Source organism: Malania oleifera, chromosome 1, assembly GCF_029873635.1.
Source record: "Malania oleifera isolate guangnan ecotype guangnan chromosome 1, ASM2987363v1, whole genome shotgun sequence".
In the NCBI taxonomy this organism is placed as follows: domain Eukaryota; kingdom Viridiplantae; phylum Streptophyta; class Magnoliopsida; order Santalales; family Ximeniaceae; genus Malania; species Malania oleifera.
Window position 1 is genome coordinate 32,978,773 of NC_080417.1, and position 21,820 is coordinate 33,000,592.

The 21,820-nt window shown below is 32.9% G+C and overlaps 1 protein-coding gene across 2 annotated transcripts; it reads right to left on the reverse strand.

Moving 5' to 3' along the window:
- Positions 1–5,746: 5,746 nt before the first annotated feature.
- On the reverse strand, positions 5,747–16,551 carry LOC131159514 (mediator-associated protein 2). 2 transcript variants are annotated; one of them, XM_058114494.1, is made up of 6 exons: positions 16,213–16,551; positions 13,418–13,542; positions 11,753–11,900; positions 11,069–11,147; positions 9,222–9,305; positions 5,747–6,326 (listed from the first exon to the last, which is right to left on the reverse strand). In XM_058114494.1, exons 3-6 carry the CDS (start codon positions 11,879–11,881, stop codon positions 5,929–5,931), a joined length of 690 nt encoding a protein of 229 aa, XP_057970477.1. In that variant the 5' UTR covers positions 11,882–11,900; positions 13,418–13,542; positions 16,213–16,551; the 3' UTR covers positions 5,747–5,928. The 2 variants fall into 2 exon arrangements, with proteins under 2 accessions (XP_057970477.1, XP_057970486.1); XM_058114503.1 differs by lacking the exon at positions 13,418–13,542 and having other exon boundaries at positions 16,213–16,532.
- Between the last annotated feature and the right edge of the window lie 5,269 nt (positions 16,552–21,820).

The window sequence follows — 21,820 nt, forward strand, 5'->3', positions numbered from 1 at the left end:
TATGAATTGTTCTTGGTTATGAGCATTAGAGTATGCTTTAATATCTATTTTCTGATACATTTGTGGTCTATAGGAATAACTATACTGGCTGCATGTCAAAGCAACTCATTTGATATCCAGTATAATTGGGGTTAAAATATTCTAAAATGATTGCTTATATTGCTTGGTCTGTTTAGTGAAAGAAATCTTTGATATGTATATGCACTTCATTTCATCTAAGCACATATTCAAATTGATAGGGGAAGCATCTAAAAATAAACGTCTATCTCCTTGTGCTCACCCATTCTTACACTTAGATATCTATTGAACATAATATGGCATGTGCATTAAAGTATGATGACTTTGTTGAATATCTTAAATTGAAATAATATTGTTAGCCACGGGTTCTTTGGATTAGCAATATGAATCTAGTTTTAAACTTTATGATATCTTTGGAATTTATTTGGTTGCTTTCTTTGGTCATATTATGAATTGTACTTAAATGCTTAACCAGAAAAACGATGCTTGCTTAATTTTCCTTATTAAAGTTTCCTTTTCAGCAAGCATCGTCCCAGGTGTCTTTTGAAAATCTTGAAGGGGATATTTATTTTATGGCAAGAAATACTTTCAAAACTAAAATTCCTTATGTCTTGCCTTATTATTTAGTTTTATATATATATTGTATAAATAGTTCATTGATCATATATGAAAATGCATATGAAGTAGTTAGACTAATTTTATGCTCAAACCTATTTTTGCTATCATACGTCGTGTTCTTTCACGGATCTTATGATATGTTTAAATTGAAATAGTTTGAGGATATTTCTAAACTGACTATGTTTAATATGTCGTTTAATCTTTTAATGACCAGTTATACTATTTTGTGTGCTCAATTGCTATACTTTTCAAACAGCTATAAAATGTTTTTATATGCCCGAATTTTATATCAAAAAGGGGAGTAATTTTTTAAGCAAATTTCTATGCCCAATTGTGGAGTTAAAAAGGGGGTAATTCTCTTAAGTTTTTTTTTATGCTCAAAATGTTTTATCCTAAACTTAGTCCTTTTACTGATGCCAAAGGGGGAGAATTTTATGAGTAAAATGATAAATGATTCTATGCAAAAAGGGGAAATTTTTTTTAAGGCAAATTATTTTAAAGGGCTTAAATATCTGAGCTACAAGCATCATGGAATTGTGCTTTAATGTCAAAACTAAATGCATGTTATTTTTTAATGTCTTCTTTCGTGAATATGCTTGAACTATATTATTTATTTTTACATAATGCATATTGTTAGGGAGAGCCTTTTCAGGCTTAACCCATTTTGTTCTGGTGCATTTGTCGTCATCAAAAAGGGAAAGATTGTTGACTTTTTGAGTCTGATCCCAGTTTTGATGCTGACAAAACACAGGTATATTATGTGTGTAGTTAGTACATGAGTAGGTTTACATTTTAGCACACACATAAGATTAAAGGGAAATGGAAGCCAAAAGCAACTTAAAGCTTACACACTTGGCGTATTCCATAAAGATAAGAGAGCAAAGAAAAAGAAGAAAACAAATATTTTAATTTGTAAATGCATTTTGTTTTAAATTTGGCATTTAATAATGCATTTCATGCATGATGTGATTGAAAGATCAGGATGACCGTAGACTGACTGTATGAAATCAAACAAAGACCATAGAAAGACTTTAAGGACCAAAATTTTTCATAAAAACCTTTCACATAAATTGCCAAAACTTTTACAAAAGGTTAAAACATTTTTGGGTCAAATTTTGGGCTTAAATTCAAATTTCCAAGGTGCTCAGTCGAATGACCTATAACAGGCATTTTTAGCTTAATCGACTTACCATTCTTTGGTCCAAAAGTCAACATTTTACAAAGCTCAGTTGACCGACCAGTTTTTTCAATTGAGTTCCCTCAGTCGACCAAATCTCGTAAAATGTGAGTTTCACTTTTTGGCCAGTCGATCGACACTTTGCTCAGTCGACTGAAGTTCTTTATTTGGCCTTATATTAAGATTAGTCGACTAACAAACGAAGAGCGAAGTATGCTTGGTCGACCGACAAACGATGCTCAGACGACCGTACAAAAGTGACAGCCAACTGAGTATCGAACGTTTGGAAATCGCCCTTATTCAGTCGATCAACTCCTTACTCATTCAACCGAACCTCTAGGGTTGACCTTAATTCTTGGTGCTAAATGTCATTAATTTCCTAATTAAACAAATTCAAAATGACAAGCATGTCCCCAAAACGGTCAAATTTTGAAAACTCTATAAATACCTCTTTATAACTCATTTTTAAACAAATGCTTTGATTATAATTCTCCCAAAAACATTTTGTGCTAAAATTTTTATTCTCTTTCTCATACTCTTTTTAAATCCTTTTAGAAAGAAGCACTAATTCCTCATCTTCACTTGCCAATTTATTGCAACTTGAAGATTGTGGTTGAATCAATATTGTGGGCATATTTTATAAAGTATTCATTCTCATCCATATTGTTTTGAAAATCTTTTAAGAGTTGATCTTAAGTTTTCTCACCATTATTTTTCTTGATAAATTTTCTTGGAGAAAACTTGTCTTAGCTTGAGAATCTTGCACATCTATTACAAGATTCCAAAAGCTCACTTGTTTTTATTGCATAAATATTTTTGAGCATAAACCCTAAATCTCCAGCACTTTGTTTTTCAAGAATATATTTTTGGAGATATCATTTGAGGGTTTTTTTGAGATCTTTAAAAAGCACATATTTCATATTTCATTTTTATCAAGGATCATATTTATTTAGTTTTGGAAAAATCATTTGAAAGCAAAACCCTAAGTTCTCCTACACTTTACTTGAAAAATATTTTTGGAGAAAGTTTTATTTGGGGTTAAATCTTTGAAGTGCTTAACATATATATCATTTTCAAAGATTGAAAATTATCTTTTAAAAAAAATACCCTTACTCACTTGAGCTTTATTTCATATCATATGTGAGTGCATATTGTGCTTCATTGTGTACATCTCTACTTTTTGAGAAGCATTTCTTTGTACGAAAATTTTTCATATCTATTGTATTCTAGGCATGGCCTAAAGAGGGAGACTCACCTTGTTAAGAGTCCTGGATTGGCTCAGACCCGGTTAGGAAAGTTGGGATTTGCACCATCCCGTAAAGTGTGCATCGTTTGGCTCAGCCTGGTAATTGAGCTGAGGTGTCTCCGCCTCATAAGGAGAATTGGTTGTGGCTCAGCCCCGTAAGTTGAACTTGGGATTCTCTGCCCCGTAAGGAGAGTGTAAGTGGTGCCGCTCTGCCCAGTTAAGCGAGCAAATAATTGAATCCTCTTCCTAGTTAGCTTTAGGCGGGGACGTAGGCTGGTTTGGTCGAACATCGATAACATATCCTATATCACTCTTTCCCTTACTCTCTTTACATTCCAGTATTTGCATGTTTATATTAACTTGTTAATATTATTGCTTGAATCTTCATTTGTGTTTGATTGGGAAATATTGGAACTGTTATTCTTGTTCAAATTATTTAAGCTTTCATATATCTGTTGAATTAATAATTGATTAGACAAACACTATGTTAAGTAATACTGTTGTTATCTGATTTAACCTGGGAAGAAACTTTAAAATCTCCAATTCACCCCCCTTGGGATTACACTAAATACAACAGTGGACCATCTATTTTTTAAATGTAGGTTCTCCTCGACTGTCTGAAATCTTGTTCGTGATTGGATGAGAATGAGAAAGGAGTATGTCTACATTGAATGCTGCACTTAAATGGTTCCACAAGGAAGTTAAGGGCACTGTGTTCAATCGGTAGCAAAGAGAATTTTCTTAGCTTCAACAGTTTACTTCATGTGGCATTTTAGAAATAAATGAAAATTTGAAAAGAAGACCATTGATCTTGCAGGTGTCTTTAAGGTGATCCAAATTCACACCTACAGAGTCATGTATGACAAATTTCCCTGATACTCAAATGAGTGTAGCTCGATTGATTGTTTGTAATCTTTGCCTGAGTTGTGGAATGTTTAGGCTTTGATATTTTGTTATAATTTTACTGCTTGAGTTGATGAATGCTTAGGCTTGGATGTTTGTCTTTCCGATTAAGACTTTGTACTTGTTCTGTTGGTAACCATTTTGGCTAGCCTTTTGATTGTATTGCATTGCAATTGTGTTGGGTATGGCCAGTGTATACTGTACATATCCATTTGATCAATATATTTATCTTTTACTGATAAAGAAAATAACTTTATTGTATTGGTTATAAGCTTCTAAATATTTCAAGGTATCTAACATTTCTTTCAAAGTAAGAAGGGGGGGTCTAGTGTCTCTCTCAATGTCATTCTTTATTTATGTTAAAAACTTGATGGAGAGACAACTTGGAATTTACAACCTCGGGTAAACCTTGGAGACTTGATTGAACCAAATGTCATTACAAATACTTACACCATTATACATTTATAATTGAAGTTTTAAAATAGAATTATTAGATAGGTAGTGTTTTCTAATTTTAATAGTTAGAGTTTTTTATTTTTATGTTGTAAATTTCATATTCATATTAGGAGTGTTAGAAGGGTATGTGCAGATAGATGCACTAACTTTTGTGCAGTCGTAGTCTAGTGTACCTCTAAAGAATAAAAAACAAACAAAAAAACAAAAGCAAAAGTCTATGCATAATTTTGTGAACTTCCATTGTCAAGGGTATTTGAATGGGGAAAGTGTCATGAACTCATAACTAGGCTTGTATTAGGAACATTGATATAAAAGTAAGTAAAGTCTCAATTTGAGAGTTTTAGGGAACAAAATTTTGAACCCTGAGGAATTAAACTGAGACAGATTGGAATACAAGCCTATCTTTAAAGTGGTCTGTGTATATTAATTTCTCCTAAGAAATATCTCAATATTTTTAGTTTGAGACTTTCATGTAAAAGATATTATAAATTTGGATATTGAGAGGAATGAGAAGGGATGTGGAATGCAAGTTATTTTTTATTGTGCATTCCGAACTAAGCATCAGACTCAATAAACCTCCAATGCAGCAAAATAAGACTTCAAAGAAAAATTTTACCAAGAGATTTTGGATTAATCATATCTTATGATTCCAGCCTCATTGTTTTTGAAATAACCTTATGTTTTATAGATTAGAATGGAGTGAATTTGACAGTGAATTATAAAGATTTAACTCCATTTCATTCCATTTTATTCTTGTCAAGTGTAATCAACAATTGGACCAGCCAGCCCCTAGTTCAGCAAGGTTATGCAACTTTAATGGGCTTGGGGTAAAGTTAGACATACTCTTTAACAAAATTCCAAATAAATCTTACTCTTAACAAAATTAATTTTTTTAGTAAAAAACAATCAAAAGAAAAAGGACTCACTTGAATCATGCTTCTGCTTTAGTCATTTTCATGAATCATCCTAATTATTTCTCTTGCACTAGTGGTTGTGTTTTCTAACAAATCTTCCCGAGCTTCAACTTCTTCAGCTCGATATAAAACAAATGACTGAGTTTAAGTGAGGTTCAAGCTCATGTTATTTTAGCTTAGCTATTCAAAATGTCTGAATAGCAATCCAAGAACAATTATTGAGCTCGAAGCCTCCGGAAACCCCTCAATTCACCAGCACAGCATATTTCAACTGAGAGCAATGACAGGTTTAAGCATCAAAGCCTACAAGAATACCCACTTCTCTCCAATGACAGGTTGTCTGACCAAGAATCACAACTCCTTACCAATACAAACAACACCCTTTCTTATCAGGTAAAACTTAAAAAGGAATCAAGGATTAAATTGTTGGGGATATAATTATATTAATAGTGTATAATTTTACGAGATCCCAAGAGCAAAATTGGAACAACCATAACATCATAGATTTTGAGAAGAACAATCAGCTTTCAGTCTTGAAAACAGTTGCATTTGGACATTTTTCAAAAGGGCAGTACCAAGAGGGGAAAATGATCACGCTACTTCAATTTTTTCTTGTTTGGTTTCCCTTGTTGAGAATGCTCCAAGGAATCAGAAGAAGTAACTGCACTATGACCACGTCCAGAATCTTGAGTGTGTCGATCCATGGATCTAGGGGACTCTTCGGCGCGTCTCCTCTTCAATGGCTTTGATGGCTCTCCAACTTCTGATAAAGAACTTCTCTGTCTGCTACTATGTGTAGAGGTAACCCGACCACTCATCGATGGCATGTTTCTCATATTAGCACCTCGCATTCCAGAAGCAGAATAATGTGAAGTTGTCAATGAAACTCCAGAAGATTTCTGATACATCTGTCTCAGATTGTCAGAACTCAACTTTTGAAGTTCCTCAGGGTCTGGGTAATGGACAAGAGAAACGCAGCGAGAAATCTTCCCAACTGTCGAACAGAGAAAAAAATCATGGAAATGCATAAATTTCCATTCAAAATAAATTCTATGATCCACAGAATTATGTCAACATTATGATGACAATGGTGACAACTACGTAATAAAACCTATACAGCTTTTGAAGGCAAGAAGATGCTCAAATATAGGTCTTCACTGCTAAAAATTACCCAAATACTAACTAGTAAGTCCTCTTACAGTGAGATTCTTCAACCATAAAACAAATCAAAGTAACATGCATCCAAAATGGTAGATCAACTGCAAAAGAAGCAACATGTCCCAAGTTTTATGGTAACTTAGAGTAGCATATTTTTTTCTCAAAAGAGTTGCCATTTCATGGGACCGGATAGAAAAATACTTCAAGTAGTAATTTTACCAAATGAGACTTAACTACATGACATGCTAGGATTTTATCATTAAGAACCCATTAAATCTTATAAAATAAACTCATTAAACAGTGAACTTAGATAAATTATTTATGCCAAAATGGAAGAGATGATTATATCATTGGGCAAAGCAGAATCACTTCTAACATAAGTCAGGTGAATAATTACGTACGTGCACCTTTGGTAGGACGATGACGATGCTTTAGGTAGCAATGGGTTACAGGCAAATGTGGATATTGATGAGAACCGCAACAGCCATAAGGAGCCATAGAGAAACAGCTCTCACTTCAATTCTCAATCCAATTCCTTTTATCTCGGTAGGATGAGTAGCCACCTGTCCCACTCAGGAAGCATGGCACTTGATTTCAAGTCTGCACCGACTCTGCATCCACTTGAGGGCCACCCCAGGGTCCTTATAGTCTATCATACCCATTCTCTAACACCACCAGGTTTACGCAGCCATGAGTCCAATTTGCTTACCAAGGCTAAACCAGCCACAGGTCCAAGTGGCTTTATTGGGATGTCCAATAATTGGGTTATCAACACACATGCACACGCAGAGAGTTAAAACTACATTTGGAGGACCAGTGACTAGGATTACACATTTTTTTTTTTTGGGGGGTACATTTTGGCAACTACATAGTTGGGACAATTTACCAAACAAAGAAGTTGCAGATAAAAGGTAAGCAAGAATATCTTATCCATAAGCTTTCTCACTTAACATATGATAAGCTCAAAATCCAGGACCTTCAATTGGACTGAGGTACACAAATATGTAAATACCCCTTTATCAGCCCAAAATTGTGAACTTGAGCAAAATTTTGAGTCTCAACTTGAGATTGGTTTGAGCAATTGAACCTTCGGTGCTTCACACACAAATATAAACTATTTGGATTCTTATTACAACAAAGCTCTTGCTCATTTCAAATTTTCACGTCTAAATTAGAGAAGAGACTAATCCTTTAATGCCAGTCAACAACGTTATCCATAGGATCCATACTCATTTTTTCACCCAAATCACAAATTCAGGCTACCAAACCTTGCAGTCCCATTATCGTCCACTCTGGAAACAAAGATCTGAAAACTGCTTTTTCCAAACAATTTTACTTCAAAGCACAAAGAATGAAGACAGAATATACCAATGTTTTGGAAGGCTCAGTCAAAGCTCGCCTCAAGGTGAGGCACACCTAATATGCCTTGAGGCTCAATCAAAAATACCAAATCTCAAAAAGGCCAACATATCAGACACTGAGGCTTAGGCATGTGTACAAAAGCCATGCTATTTGTGCCTCTTTAGATGAGACTACGCAATTTGGGTTCGTGAATCTCAAGTTAAATTTGCCTAGAAATTTTTAACTACATGCTTATATGAAATGTCATTATACAGGTTGATTTCTAGAACTTTGAACCTCAACCTTTCCGACAGATTCGACACTAAGGCTTATGCATTAGTACAAGAGGCATGCCTTTAGCAGGCTTTTAGGTAAGGCTCACAAATATTGGGTCTGCAAATCTCAAATTAGATTTGGCTGCAAATTTTAAACTACAAGTTTATATTAAAGGAATATCGTAATATGAGATGATTTCTAAAATTCTTGAACCTCATCCTTTCTGATACAATTGAGTTGCATTTTAGACATTGAAAATAATTTGAACTTTGTAATGTTATAGCTACATCTTGGCATGATTTAGTTAATGAATTCAAGATAGTCATTTTTGAATGGCAAAAGGGTAGTTTACAATTTATATTTATTCATTTTTTTCACATTTAATAAGTAATTTTTTTTATTTTTAAAAATATGTGCAATTTAATTACATACTTATATCTAAAAATAATTTTCTCAAATGACTTACTCCTTAATGCCTTGAGGGTTATATGCCTTGCCTCTCTAGGGCTAAAATACCTCGCCTTACACCTTCGTCCTTTAGATTATTGGAACATATTAAGTTAATGATTCATACTAGATGCATCACACTAATTTAAGGCCCACTGACGCTGACTGAATCATAGAACAGTAACATGTTTCTGACCACTAGATATTAATGTCCCATGGCAGAAAAAACAAGCCAAACGACAGCAACAGGAAATCAACAAAGAACCAAGGAAAACACAAACACAAAGGCAGAAACAGTCCTGAAATAGAAATCCATGCTGGCATTGAACAGTACTTATCTCTATACAGCTATTTCAGAATTCTACAAAAAGTAGAAACATATGTGCCTCAACAACATAGGGGAATAAAGGAAAGTAACATATCAACTCCTAGTGGTAAAAAGTCCTTTCCTGGCACATATTTTTGGGCATGATGACCCAAAAAAAAAAAGCCACACAAATATATAGGAAGTAAAACAACTGGCGACCATAAAAGGAGTTGCTTATTCTGGCATAAAGAGTGATGTGATTCCAAAAAGTCAACAAGATGGCCGTCAAAGAGAATAATTAAACAATTTAAACTTAATGAAGAGTTAAAGAAGAGAATAAATGTACATGTACATGCATACCAATTTTTGACTCTGGTCCAGAGGATAGGAAAACTGTTGCATCTGGTTCTTGCGCTGCAAAACTCACGACATCATATTCTTTTCCTGCAACAATAGGAGACGTTAAACCACACAATTAACTTTGGTAAAGAACCAGTGAAAAACAGGCAAAAGATTAAGTTCGCAATACAAGAAAGGGATGAAATGAGGGCATCAAGATTCACATTTGCCCTATACAATAATACAGCAAAAAGGGGTAAAATCCAAATACACCTCTTGAGTTTTTGACAGATGACATTGCATCCCCTGAGTTTCTAACTACCAACCCCCCCCCCCCCCCCCAAAAAAAAAGAGAATCATAATTTAACAAAAGAAACTTTCCGTTAGTCAACAGTTGATCAATCTTAAAAAATGACTTGCATTGTTAACAAATCACCTTTTTATCATATCGTTCAATTAAAAAAATACATATTCGATTCCTATAATAAATTAAGGCCCAAGTGCAACAATGAGTATTCGCTAAAATATTAAAATATATATATATATTATACATTAAATAACATGACATTTTTTTTTTTTTAAAACTATTGTAACTTACAATTTTGTTTTTTGAGTGGAAGCTATCTAAAATGGTCATATTTTATTATAAACCATGTAAATCCATCGACCAAGATCCATTGCGAATGATGGACAAATTTGAAAAAAATTAAGATTCAAAAAAAAAATAATCTTCACATAAAATGTCCATATTCCATTCTCATAATAAAGTAGAACTAGTGCAATGCTAAATACTGACTAAATATTATAAAAAAAATAATTACTCTCAAATATCTTGCATGTTCTTAGGATTTTAAAAAAAAAAACTACAAAACAAGCCACTAGTAGTTAAGATGAAATACTAGGTATAAATGAAAGAAATAATGAAGTCAAACTGAAAAAAATCATCACAAAAGAGTGGGTAGTGTAAACTAAACAAATTCAGATATGTTTTGAATTGGTTGGAGTTTAGGCGCATTGTTGCCCTGCATGCGTGAAGGACAGCACTGCCTGTTCTTCTCAAGGGCAGCTTGCTGTGCTTTGTACATCTTTCTTCATTTTCTCTTATAATGATTTCTTAATATTTCATTTATAATGGTCTTAATTTGACTTCATTTTTCAATTCATACCTAGTATTTCATCTTAACAATCAATGACTTATTTTTGAATCTTTTTTTTTTTAATTCTAGTTTTTTTTAAAAAAAAAAATTAATTGGAATATGCTAGTTATTGAAGAGTAATACCTTTAAAATATTTTAGTGAATATTTATCATTATACTTAAGCTTTAAAGAAATATGCACCTTTTTTGTAAAGGTTTTTTTTTAACCTTATATTATTCTACTTTTGTCTAGTGACAACAATGGATGTTAGTTGATGGATTTAAATGGTTGATAATGAAATATGATCATAGGTAGCTTCACCTATTAAAAAAATCTTAGGCAATAATATATATTTTTTAAAAATATATATATTTTATGTGTGATATTTTTTAATATATATATGTTTATAAATAATATTTTTTAAAATATTTTAGTCAATACTCATTATTGCACTAGGGTTTTTATTTATTATGGAAATGGAATATATATTTCTTAATTAAATTAAAGGGTAAAAAGTTATTTTTGTTAGCAATGTAAACCATTTTTAAAGTTGACTAATGGCTAGCTAACTGAAGGTTGTTTTTGTCAAGAAATTATAATGTCAGGAGGGGTTCTTGGTAGTTGTCAAAAACTCAAGGAGTTGAGTATCATATTCAGAAAACTCAGGGGGTGTCTTTGAATTTTACCCTAGAAAAAGTATATCATAAACAATGATTTTAATTTACAATTACCAGATGAACCCTTGAAAGTGCCTAACTGTCCGTCATGATTAAGTTTGAGTGACACTTCTTGCCCATCGAAGTCAGGAGGCTGCAACACTCAAGAATTTTCTCTTATAATCCACACAAGTCCCAGATAACATTCAGAAGCAATAACAGAAGGAACCTGTCTTTTACACCAGTATTTGGATTCTACTTGTTGGAATGAGGTGGTCAGAACGGTAAATCTGTATTCCAGTCAGGTTGCCTCATCAAAGAAGAATTTGACAGCTCAGAATTGATCCATCATTATTCTCAAAATAAGTTTGTCCTTTCAACATTTGAAAAACTCTAATATATAAGAAAAGGAGAGCTGGAAATGTTTCCACCATCACTTCTAGTGTAAATTCCATGAGAATCATTCACAAAACTGGGGAGTCATTAAAAAGGCACTAGGTAACTATAAATTTTGAAGTAGCAAATCAATTGCTGCTTTTTGAATTAGAATGCAACATTTATGTTTCTATGGCTGCTTTCGTAACTGAAAGCAGCTGTGAAAATTTCAGTTTCCTAACTTAAAAGTATTGATTTTAGAAGTTAATTCTACTTTTTGTGCATCCATAAAAAGGACCTATTGAGGATGAACCTTATATGATTTGAAATTAAAGAAATCACATAAACAAATGGAGCTAGAAAGCATGGGAAGAAAATCATTACTTGGTTAATGGGCCATTGAATGAGCCAAAGCTCTGTTGCTTCTGTCAAACCAAGTTTGACGAGTGGATCCTTGGCATCCTCCTGAAATTCTGGAGGAGGTGTATAACCCTCTTCAATGGTAGTGTGCATTCTCTCTTTGACAGAATACCTATAACAAACAATGGTTAACCATAGTTTGGAGGAGAAATGTTTCAATGGCAGTGTGCATTCTCTCTTTGACAGAATATCTATAACGAACAAAGGTTAACCATAGTTTGGAGGAGAAATGTCAATAACAAATAACTAATCAGGAAACATTCCTCCCACTTGATGTACATGTCATATATAATACACAAAAAACTTGTTTTGATAGAAAAAAGTACCAAGCTGCCCATATGTGTGATTTATTAGATAAACAAATAATTTTACTAAAAAAGAAAAAGAATATGAAAGAATAAGAAAGGGTAGAAAAAAAGAAGGCAACACGTACTTCTCTATGGGGGAAAATTGGATTGGATTTTACTTTCAAAAAATATAAAAAGATTTGAAAGAAAAAGAAAGAAAGAGTAAAAAGAGTACAAATAGGAGGGTAATGACACCTTCTCAAGAGGAAAAAAATGGTATAAAAAGACTCGAGATTGTTAATCTCTGAGCATATAAATCAAAGACACTGCTTTGAAGAAGCCATTAGCAAAAACACCAAAGTAAAGCCAAGCAGCTAAGCTACTCTGAGCATACATGCACAGATATTGCATTTTCCCCTCCTCCCCTTTTATTAGTGACAGTGCAATAGAGACAAGATCAAGTAAATATCTTCCCATCTCAAACCTAAGCTGGGCCAAGATACAATATCCCATCATCAGGCCCCATTGATTCCAGCCTAAGCTCATCTTCCATGATAGTGTCTATGGCCTCGCAAGTCAAAATAAGGGCACAAAAAGCATATATGCAGCAACAAACATATTCTAAGGGGAAAAATGAAGACATGATTCTTAAGATTCAGATGACAAGCAAGAAAAAACAAAATTTCTGAGGCTTCAGATAACAACAACAACAACAAAACCAAGCCTTAGTCTCACTAAGTGGGGTCGGGTATATAAATCTTTTTCCGCCAATTTATGCGATCATGGACCATTTCTTTTGATAGATTCAAGGATATTATATCTTTACTCACTATCTCCTCCCAAATTATTTTAGGTCTACCCCTAACCCTTCTACTGCCCCCCCACAGTAACTAAGTCACTTTTCCTCACAGTTGCACTATAAGGCCTACTTGCAAATGTCCATACCATCTGAGTCGTCCCTCCCTTATCTTATCTTCTATAGGAGCTTCAATAAGACAGTAACAATATATCCAGCAGGAAATAAAATTTCTAATAAATATTACAAAGCTTCGAATAGCAGTGTAAGGGCAAGAGCAGGCCTCGACAACTTCAAAGGTGAGAATAAGCAAGAATTGGACACCATTGAACTTATTTTTCAATCTCTTATTTTAACAATAGATCCAAAATTTTTTAAATTTTGGCACCAAGATATTGAATGGTGTCATGCTTGCACCATTAATTATTTTATTTCAGTATTGTTTTTCCACATGCAATTTTATTGCACACAATCAGATCCAGTAATCAAAGAAATTATATAAGAATTGCTAAGCTCCCAAGTAGAGACAAGATGTGTGAAGCATACCTTTCCCAATCTGCAAACTACTTGGTCACTGTTCCGTGGAGAGAGGATCTCTGATCTCAACCACTTTCTATTTCTATTTCTATATCTCTATGCAAAGGAGTCAGCACAAGATCCAAGTATTTTAACTGTTTGCAGGGCCACGGATTGTACATTTATTAGCATGTGGAAGCCAAACATAATAGATTGCAGAATGATTATAGTAAATGAATAAAAATAAGAGTAAAAACAGGAAGAGCACATTATACATTGTCTTAAGGTTAAAAAGAGGATGGCAATGCTTATTGTAACTATCAAAACAACACTAACTTGGTCTATATGGGGAAAAACTATGTTTGGTCTAACTTTGATACTACTCTGGCTATCAAATCACACCATCTTGATTTTTCTTTCTAAGTATGCCATATCATTTTCTTTTTTCACTCCAAATGATGTTATTCCAAATGTTAACAATTAGTACAAATCTAATTCAAGTTATCTTTTTACAAATTCAATTATCCCAAGTAGCAACACATATTGATTTATTTAATAAATATACATTAAAACTTTAACTAGTCTAGCAAATTTCCAGATTCCACTGATTTTTTTCTTCTGGCAATCCTAAAGATGAGGATGAGGAATTCTCTGTGAAATCCAAATAATTAGAACATCGGGGAATCTCCGTATCCAACCTGAGAAAGGTTATTGAGAGGAAAATATAATGACGGAATCCTCATATCCAACCTGAAACTAATATGCGATACAATTACCATTCCAATAAAGCCAAATAAGATCAGCAATTATTTTTTTCAAAATATGGGTATTTAATATATATATATATATAGTAAGATAAGCCCTGGAGGAGTAATAAACCTAATTCATTGCTCAATGCACATAAATCTTGCCATATGCTGAGTTCAATTACTAATCCCCTCGTTCATATTAATTTAGACTTTCAATTACTAAGATTGTTATCAAATCCTTATAGGTTGGGAGGTGGTTCTGGATTTTAGGCAAAGGCATGTTCTCTTGTTGTCTGAAAGATGATGTACAAAGATAATATCCACAATAAGAACCACGCAAAACAACACCAGAATTATCTTCTCTATGAAGTTTGCTTGATACATGCATCTCTGAAAATACGTTCTCAGACCTGTCAATCCATCATAGCCTAGCAATTGGTTTAATTTGACTCATAAGATCAAAAGAATATTGAACTACTACTGCAATATTTTCAATCTCATGGAAAGCATAATCATCTTCAATTCCAAACTATGTCTGCAAAGAAAACATAAAGAAGATGATACAAACATCCATAACAAGAACCACAAAAGAGAACATCTGACTTATCTCCTTTGTAACAGAAACAGACTAACAGGTGCTCAATATATGCTGTACGATTTTTCATAACATAAACATAAAATAAGAAAATACGAAGTGCAAACCATAGAAAGATCAGAACTACAAAGTTTGAACATAGAGATGATAGATTATAAGGACATTAAAATGGCAGCTGACCTTATGGGTGATTTTGACTAATGATTAACTGAGCATTCACTAGGGAGTGTTTGCCATCCCTAATTATAATATTTTGAATTAATTTTTGTTCCTTTCAACCCACTATTCCTTCTACAGTGATACAGCATGCCTGAAGGTTCATAAACAGAGGAGGTGTCTCAGGGTCCAATATCCACCTGATTTAGTGCTTTATTTTTCCCCACTAATAAAACATGATGCTAATCCATGCCAAAGCCTGCGACCTACATGTGGTTTCAGAAGCTCACCTCCACTGTTTCTATTAATAGATGGTATGTGTATGGTAATGAAAAGCTGACAAATATTCAATACATGTCATATGCATGAGCACAATAGATAGATAAATGTGCATATATCTGCTGACTGGAGTACAATGGAGCACTCTCATGTATAATACCTTCTTTTTCCTCCAAGTATCTTAATCTGTATTAATTTACATCTTCTTCAGATTTTTTCTTAAACCTCATCGATGAGAATTGCAGGAAAATTTTTTCTTATTCCAAACCAAATTTAGTAAATTTTGCACTTGCAAGTATCCATTAAAACATTTGTCTTTCTTGAGGGGAAGAAAATAATTATCTCGACCGGCAGTCTCAGAAAAAGTTGAATTGGATCCTCCTAACACTCATTTTGGATTTTATGTTTTTCAGATGTTATCTAAGCTCTTCTTATTTCATTTTAGGTTATTAGCATTTCAATCCATATTTAGACCCCCATGTGAATGTGGTAAGCAAATGGTATGCGTGTTCATGCTTTGACCATTAAAAGAGCACAAATTTTCAAATGATAAGGCATCTGGTTCAACCTTACCCAGAAGACCATGAGATGATATAGTAAGGCAATCAGTATATTTGTGTATTGACAGACTATAAAATAAGTACCAACTTGCTGGTGTACTAATTAAGGGAACATAATTAAATAATCGATGGGACTGCATGTTCACAACACAATGGATTGAGAATGTTCAAGGAAAATTGTGTGCTTGGTATTCTAATTACCAGAGACTTTGACAAAATCTTCTAATAAATATAGCAGATCGACGCGAGTAGCCTGAGTACAGGGACAACGTAAATCCTAACTAGAAAAGTTTAGATTCTATGCCAGAACACAACCTAAATCCTAACTAGAAAACATGAAAACGAAGTTTACTAACAGCAAATCAAAATCAAGAATCATCAAGTACAAAGAAAAAGAAACAATGCAATATGTTTATCAAATAGGCTCAACATAAACACCAATCAAAAGCCTTGATGTGGTAAGAGGGTGCGTGAAGTATATCATACCAGAGTTGAAGGAACAACGCTCGAGCAGACTCTGATATCTGAGTTAGGAGCTCAACTCGCGCAACAATCTTAGCTCAAAACCCAATCAAGGAACAGTGTAGCTAGGGTTTTAAGAACCCTAAACCCAACACTCGAAGAACTCAACTCGACCACAATCCCTCAGAATCTGATGAAGAACCCAATTCGACCACAATCTATGTCGCAAGTAAGGGTTGGCGAGCTAGTGTTTCATGCTGATTCAGGGAATGAGAGGAAACTCTGGTCGGGGGTTGTAGAAATTAGAAAGGTGGAGGGCGTCGGGTTGGGAGAGGATATCAGCCAATAATTTTGAAAATTGATGGGGGTAGTATTGGGAAAAATGGAATTTAGGGTGGTTTAACCCGTGAAAAATTAGAGAAAAAAATAGAAATAAATTAAAATTTTAATTAAAAATATTTTAAAAAATTAAATAATAACATAAAAATATAATTAAATAATAAAAAATTATTTATAATAATTATTTTATTTAATTATTTTATTTTAATTTTATTGGACATTTCAACTGAAAAACAGTAAAAAGTATTTTGTAATAGAGTTTATTATTTATTTTTTAAAATTTATGTATATTTTTAAAAATTAAATAGAAATTTATACGATAATTTAATTTTAGTTTTAATATAAAATTGTATAAAATAAATAATTTAATTTAAAAAATATTTTTTAATATTAAATGTATGACAATAAGTTTCAAAAATAACTAAAATCATAAAATCTAATTTTTAATTTTTTGATAAATAATTAAAAATTGGCAATCAAAAATAAACAAGTATGTTTTTATAATTTGTCTTTGTGTAAAAATAGAAATAGAAAATAACAATAATACCAAACAATCCCTTAGGAATCCATATTTTGCATTTGGCCGAGAATAGTTATTCTATTAAGAATAGATTAGGAGGAATAAAATTGCTGCTCCTGCAAGTTTATTATTTTGGTACTTATCTTCACGACTTAAGGAATACAAGTTTATATAAATATAAATATATAAATATATATATAATAATCATATAAATAAAAAAAATGTAGATGATTAACATTAGTGGGTTTTATGATTTTTAAACCAAAAGATTAAAATGAATAAATTAATAATCTTCAATGATCACTATTATTGACCTCATAAATTACACATGATTTTGATAATGACAAATACTCAAATATTTGATGGCTATCTAGTTTATGTGCAGATTTATATTCATAAATACTTTGATAACACATGAAAAAGAGTATGAAGACCCTGAAGATCATTTTATGTTGTAATTCATTATTATTCAATTTGTGTTTGTAATAATAATTAGGGAAAATGGTCTGTAAAAATCAATGCATTACCTGCATGGTAGAATAGATAAGCTCAAAAAGACCTAAACTGACCTTAAGTTCCCTATGCATACATAAATGAGTGTCCTATCAAATTTAAGTTAATTATCATACGAATAGGTATTAATTTTGGTGCAATCCCAAAAGGAGGGTGAATTGGATATTTAAAAATTATCGCCTAGGTCAATCGGTTTAACAGCAATATTACACAACCTAGGGTCAGTCTATGCGATCAATAAATAAACATACACGTGCAATAAAAGTAAAGTGCGGAAAAGTAAACAATACACGCAATATGTTATTGAGGTTTGGTCAAATTGTCTACGTCCTCACCTTGGCTACACCAGCACAAGGATTCCACTACGGCTTACTTAAACTGGTGGAATGGCACCGATTACAACGAAGTCAATTCAAGGGGTTGATCTCAACCAACACGCCTTACCAAGATGGCGTACCTAACTTTCCTAACCGGATCTAAGTCAGTTCGGGACTATTCAATAAGGCTAGTCTCCCTCTTCAGGCCCACACTTGGAATACAACAAATGATACGAATTTTTTTTGTACACGGAAATGCGCTTCTTCACAAGTAGATATGTACACCAGTATAGCTCAAGTAATAATGCAAGCACGTATAATATGTAAATATGCTCAGTACTCTAATGCGTGCTAAACACTCAAATAAGTGTAGATAATCAATCTAAATCAAGAGTGTATATCTAAGCAAGATTTGAAACACAATATGTGAATATCACAAAGTCAGATCAAGGTTTCAAATATGCTAGTTAGTTGTTTCAAACAAACTCAACAAGATATTCTCAATGAACTAAGGAAAAGAAGTGTTTGAATACAAGTTTTGAAAATGATTTTGCACACAAAAAATATAGGTTTAGGTGTCTTGCAATGACAATGCAAAAACCATAACCTTCTAAATCTTCCCATACAAGATTTATCAAATAAAATCGGTGGAAGAACTTAAGGCTATACTCTCAAATACAATCAATCAAACAATATAGCAAATGAGAGTATAAGCATGCTAGATTAGACACAAGTACTTTAGAAATACTCACAACACTTGAATGATCAAGGAAAATGAAGTTTTGAAGTGTATGAGAGTAGTATAGGTTATAAAATGATTTTTGAATTTGAGAGAATTTTGACCTTAATGATCTTGCTAATCTTGCCTTAGTTTTGCAAATGAGCTTGTATATATAGACATAGGCAAAATTATGACCGTTGGGGACACCAAGGGTGTTATTAAATTTTTTTTTTAATCATTAAGAAAATTAACCCTGTTTAAAAATTTTAACCCCGGTAAAAATAATTTGACAACCCGAGAGCACCAGTCGACCAAACGTGAGGTTCAGTTGATCAAGTGACCAAGTTCAGTCAACCGGGAGAAATTTGAATTGAAAGTTCGGTTGACCAGACAAAGGGTTCCAAGGCAATTTTTCCATTTCCGCACAGTTCCATCGACCGTGTGATTTTGAACTGAGCGGTTTGGTCGACAGGGCAGTTGTGGCGTCTCCCGAGGACCTTCGGTCGACCAGGGCATTGAAGTACTTTCCTGGTCATTCGACCGAAAGGTCAAAGTGTTGACCTCAAGGCAGTTCTATCGACCAGCATAGTTGAACTGGTTTGGTTCGGTTGACCGAGCCATGGTAAAACTGTTGACCCAGGTCGGTTCGGTCGATTGAGGGATATAGTGCTTTCAAGTATGGTCAATCGAACATGTATTTTTCATACATTTCAGTTCAAATCCCTTATATGTAAACCCTATTCATGTGAGCATATATATTTAAAAAGGTAGGGCATATTTTTATAAATTATAGGGAGTCCTAAGGTCAATCTAGGTCTTTTTTAGGACACCGAAAAACTTCAACATCGGTCGATCTCCCTAAGGTCTTTCTATGGTCTGTGTAGGTACCTAAAGCCTAACTAGGGTCGATTTGAGCATACCTACCTATCATGCATGATGCAAATTATTACAAGCCATAGGGTGTACAGTCCATAATAATATTACATCCCAGAATGAAGAAATGAAATAATAAATACAAATATAACACAACATTCTTCATTCTTTGGCATGAACACCGCACGCCATCATGGTATGTCTTTTAGTCCGAATACACGTACACAGTGAACCTGTATGCAAGTTTTAGTACAACCATCAGTACCAAGATGATCAAAACTGGGTGTGACCAATTAGGTCAACAATATCTCCCTTTTTTATGATGACAAATACTTTTATGCAAAAGTGGGTATAGTCAAGAAGGGCTCCCCTTGACTTTATGCATAAAGACAATTTAAGTTCAAATTAAATGATTTATCAGTGGGTAATTAAATTTAGAATTTAGCAAAGTACCTAGTTTTGCCTTTCTTCCTCTTTTGGTAATAGTAAAAAGGGTTAAGTAATTAAGCATGAAGGCGAAGGACATCAATTAAATATAAGAGGTATATTGGGAAGATTTTTTAAAAAAAAAATCTAGTAGCATATTGTTTGAAAGTAGACCATTCCCAATCATAACTTTATACCTAAGTGACTTGTGTTGAGTTTCAATCAAGAGTATATAACTCATATTCATCAATCAACTCAACTAGTATAATATGATCAAGAATTATTACTTTTAGCATCTAAAAAGATAATATAATCATACAATGTGTAATGAATGATAAAGTATGAAGTATAGCAATTTGGTCACACAAACTATATAACTGGTCATTTAAATGATTTAAAAAACATGAAAACAAGGTTAGACCATAAGCATACACAAACCATTACAATTGAAGCATATCATAAAACTCGTGGAAGATTTGAGTTAAAGGAACACGACATATGATACCAAAAAGAACGTTTGAGCATAAACACAGTCTAACTAGTTCGTATGCATTTTTATGTGAAGTTGCCGAACTAGTTATGCAATTTTATAACATATATATGTATATAATAATAAATATATCCCCCTTTGATATTTGCAAAAAGTACTGTGGGTGCTTGCTGAAAAAGAAACTTTAATTTTAAAACAAGCAAGCAATAATTTCCTGATTTGACAATGAAGCATATACTAAAATATAACCAGAAAATCACAACCATAATGATCCTAAAGATTTAATAATCACATGCAAGAACATATGGCAAACACAAACAACTTGTGGCAAAGTAATAAATATCAACTTAAAATTTTCACAAAGATCATTTCATTTAAGCACATGTCACACTATATTTAAAACATATCTAAGCCTCAAAAGTTAGTAGGCATAATATGATAGACATTTTAATTTTAGATGCTTCCCCTATCCATTTGAATTATTGCCTAGATACAATAAATTACTTATACTTTGCAAGGGATTGATTTCATTGAATATGCCAAAGTATAAGTGAGCACACAAACCATTCTTCAACAACTATACTGGATATTTATTAACAATATTTATCTCTAATCGGTATAGTCATCCCTATAGACAATAAGTGCATCGAAAATAAATATTTAGGCATTCTATGCAATTCATGACCCAAAAACATTTCATATCAAATCATAGAACTTTACGTGCAAGATATAATGTTCAGGGATATCAGAAGAGCCTCAATATTTCAATAAACAATAGTGATGCATGTGAGTCCTATAGGTTCTTTCTATAGGAAAGGTGCTCAGCTCTCCTAACTACCTGATGATTATGTAAGAATGAAACTTAATTTTCAAATAGTTTTCACTTATCATTTCAAAAATATTTTAACGTTAATTTTATCATAATCATCTTTAACACAAGGTTTTATATGGGAAAATTCTAGCGAAATTTCAGCAGCATGTCGTTTGTATATAGGACATTTTCCTATAAAACCTATGCCTGATAGTGGATTGTTTTCAACAAATAAATTATATAAAGCAAGCAACAACCTAATATTCACAACTAGCATGCAAATTATGTCACTGCATCCGCTATGCAGAAGGCTTTCAACACAAGCATGCTTTCAAGTAGTTCAATTAACAACTCATAAAAGAAATGAACTATTCAATGGATGATATGAACAATAACTAACAATGGATAGTTATGAGATTAGTGCAAAGTTGTTCTCACAAGAGCATACAAACATATAAGCATAAAATAAATATTGAGAGCATTTTAATGTACATAGCTATGAAAGATGAATGCTCCCCCTTAATTATGCACTCAACTCATTTAATGCCTTTTCTTTCATCTTCAAGTTCAATAACCAAGAGTTATCATATTTTCAATAATTCTAACTTGGCTTTGAGTTCTT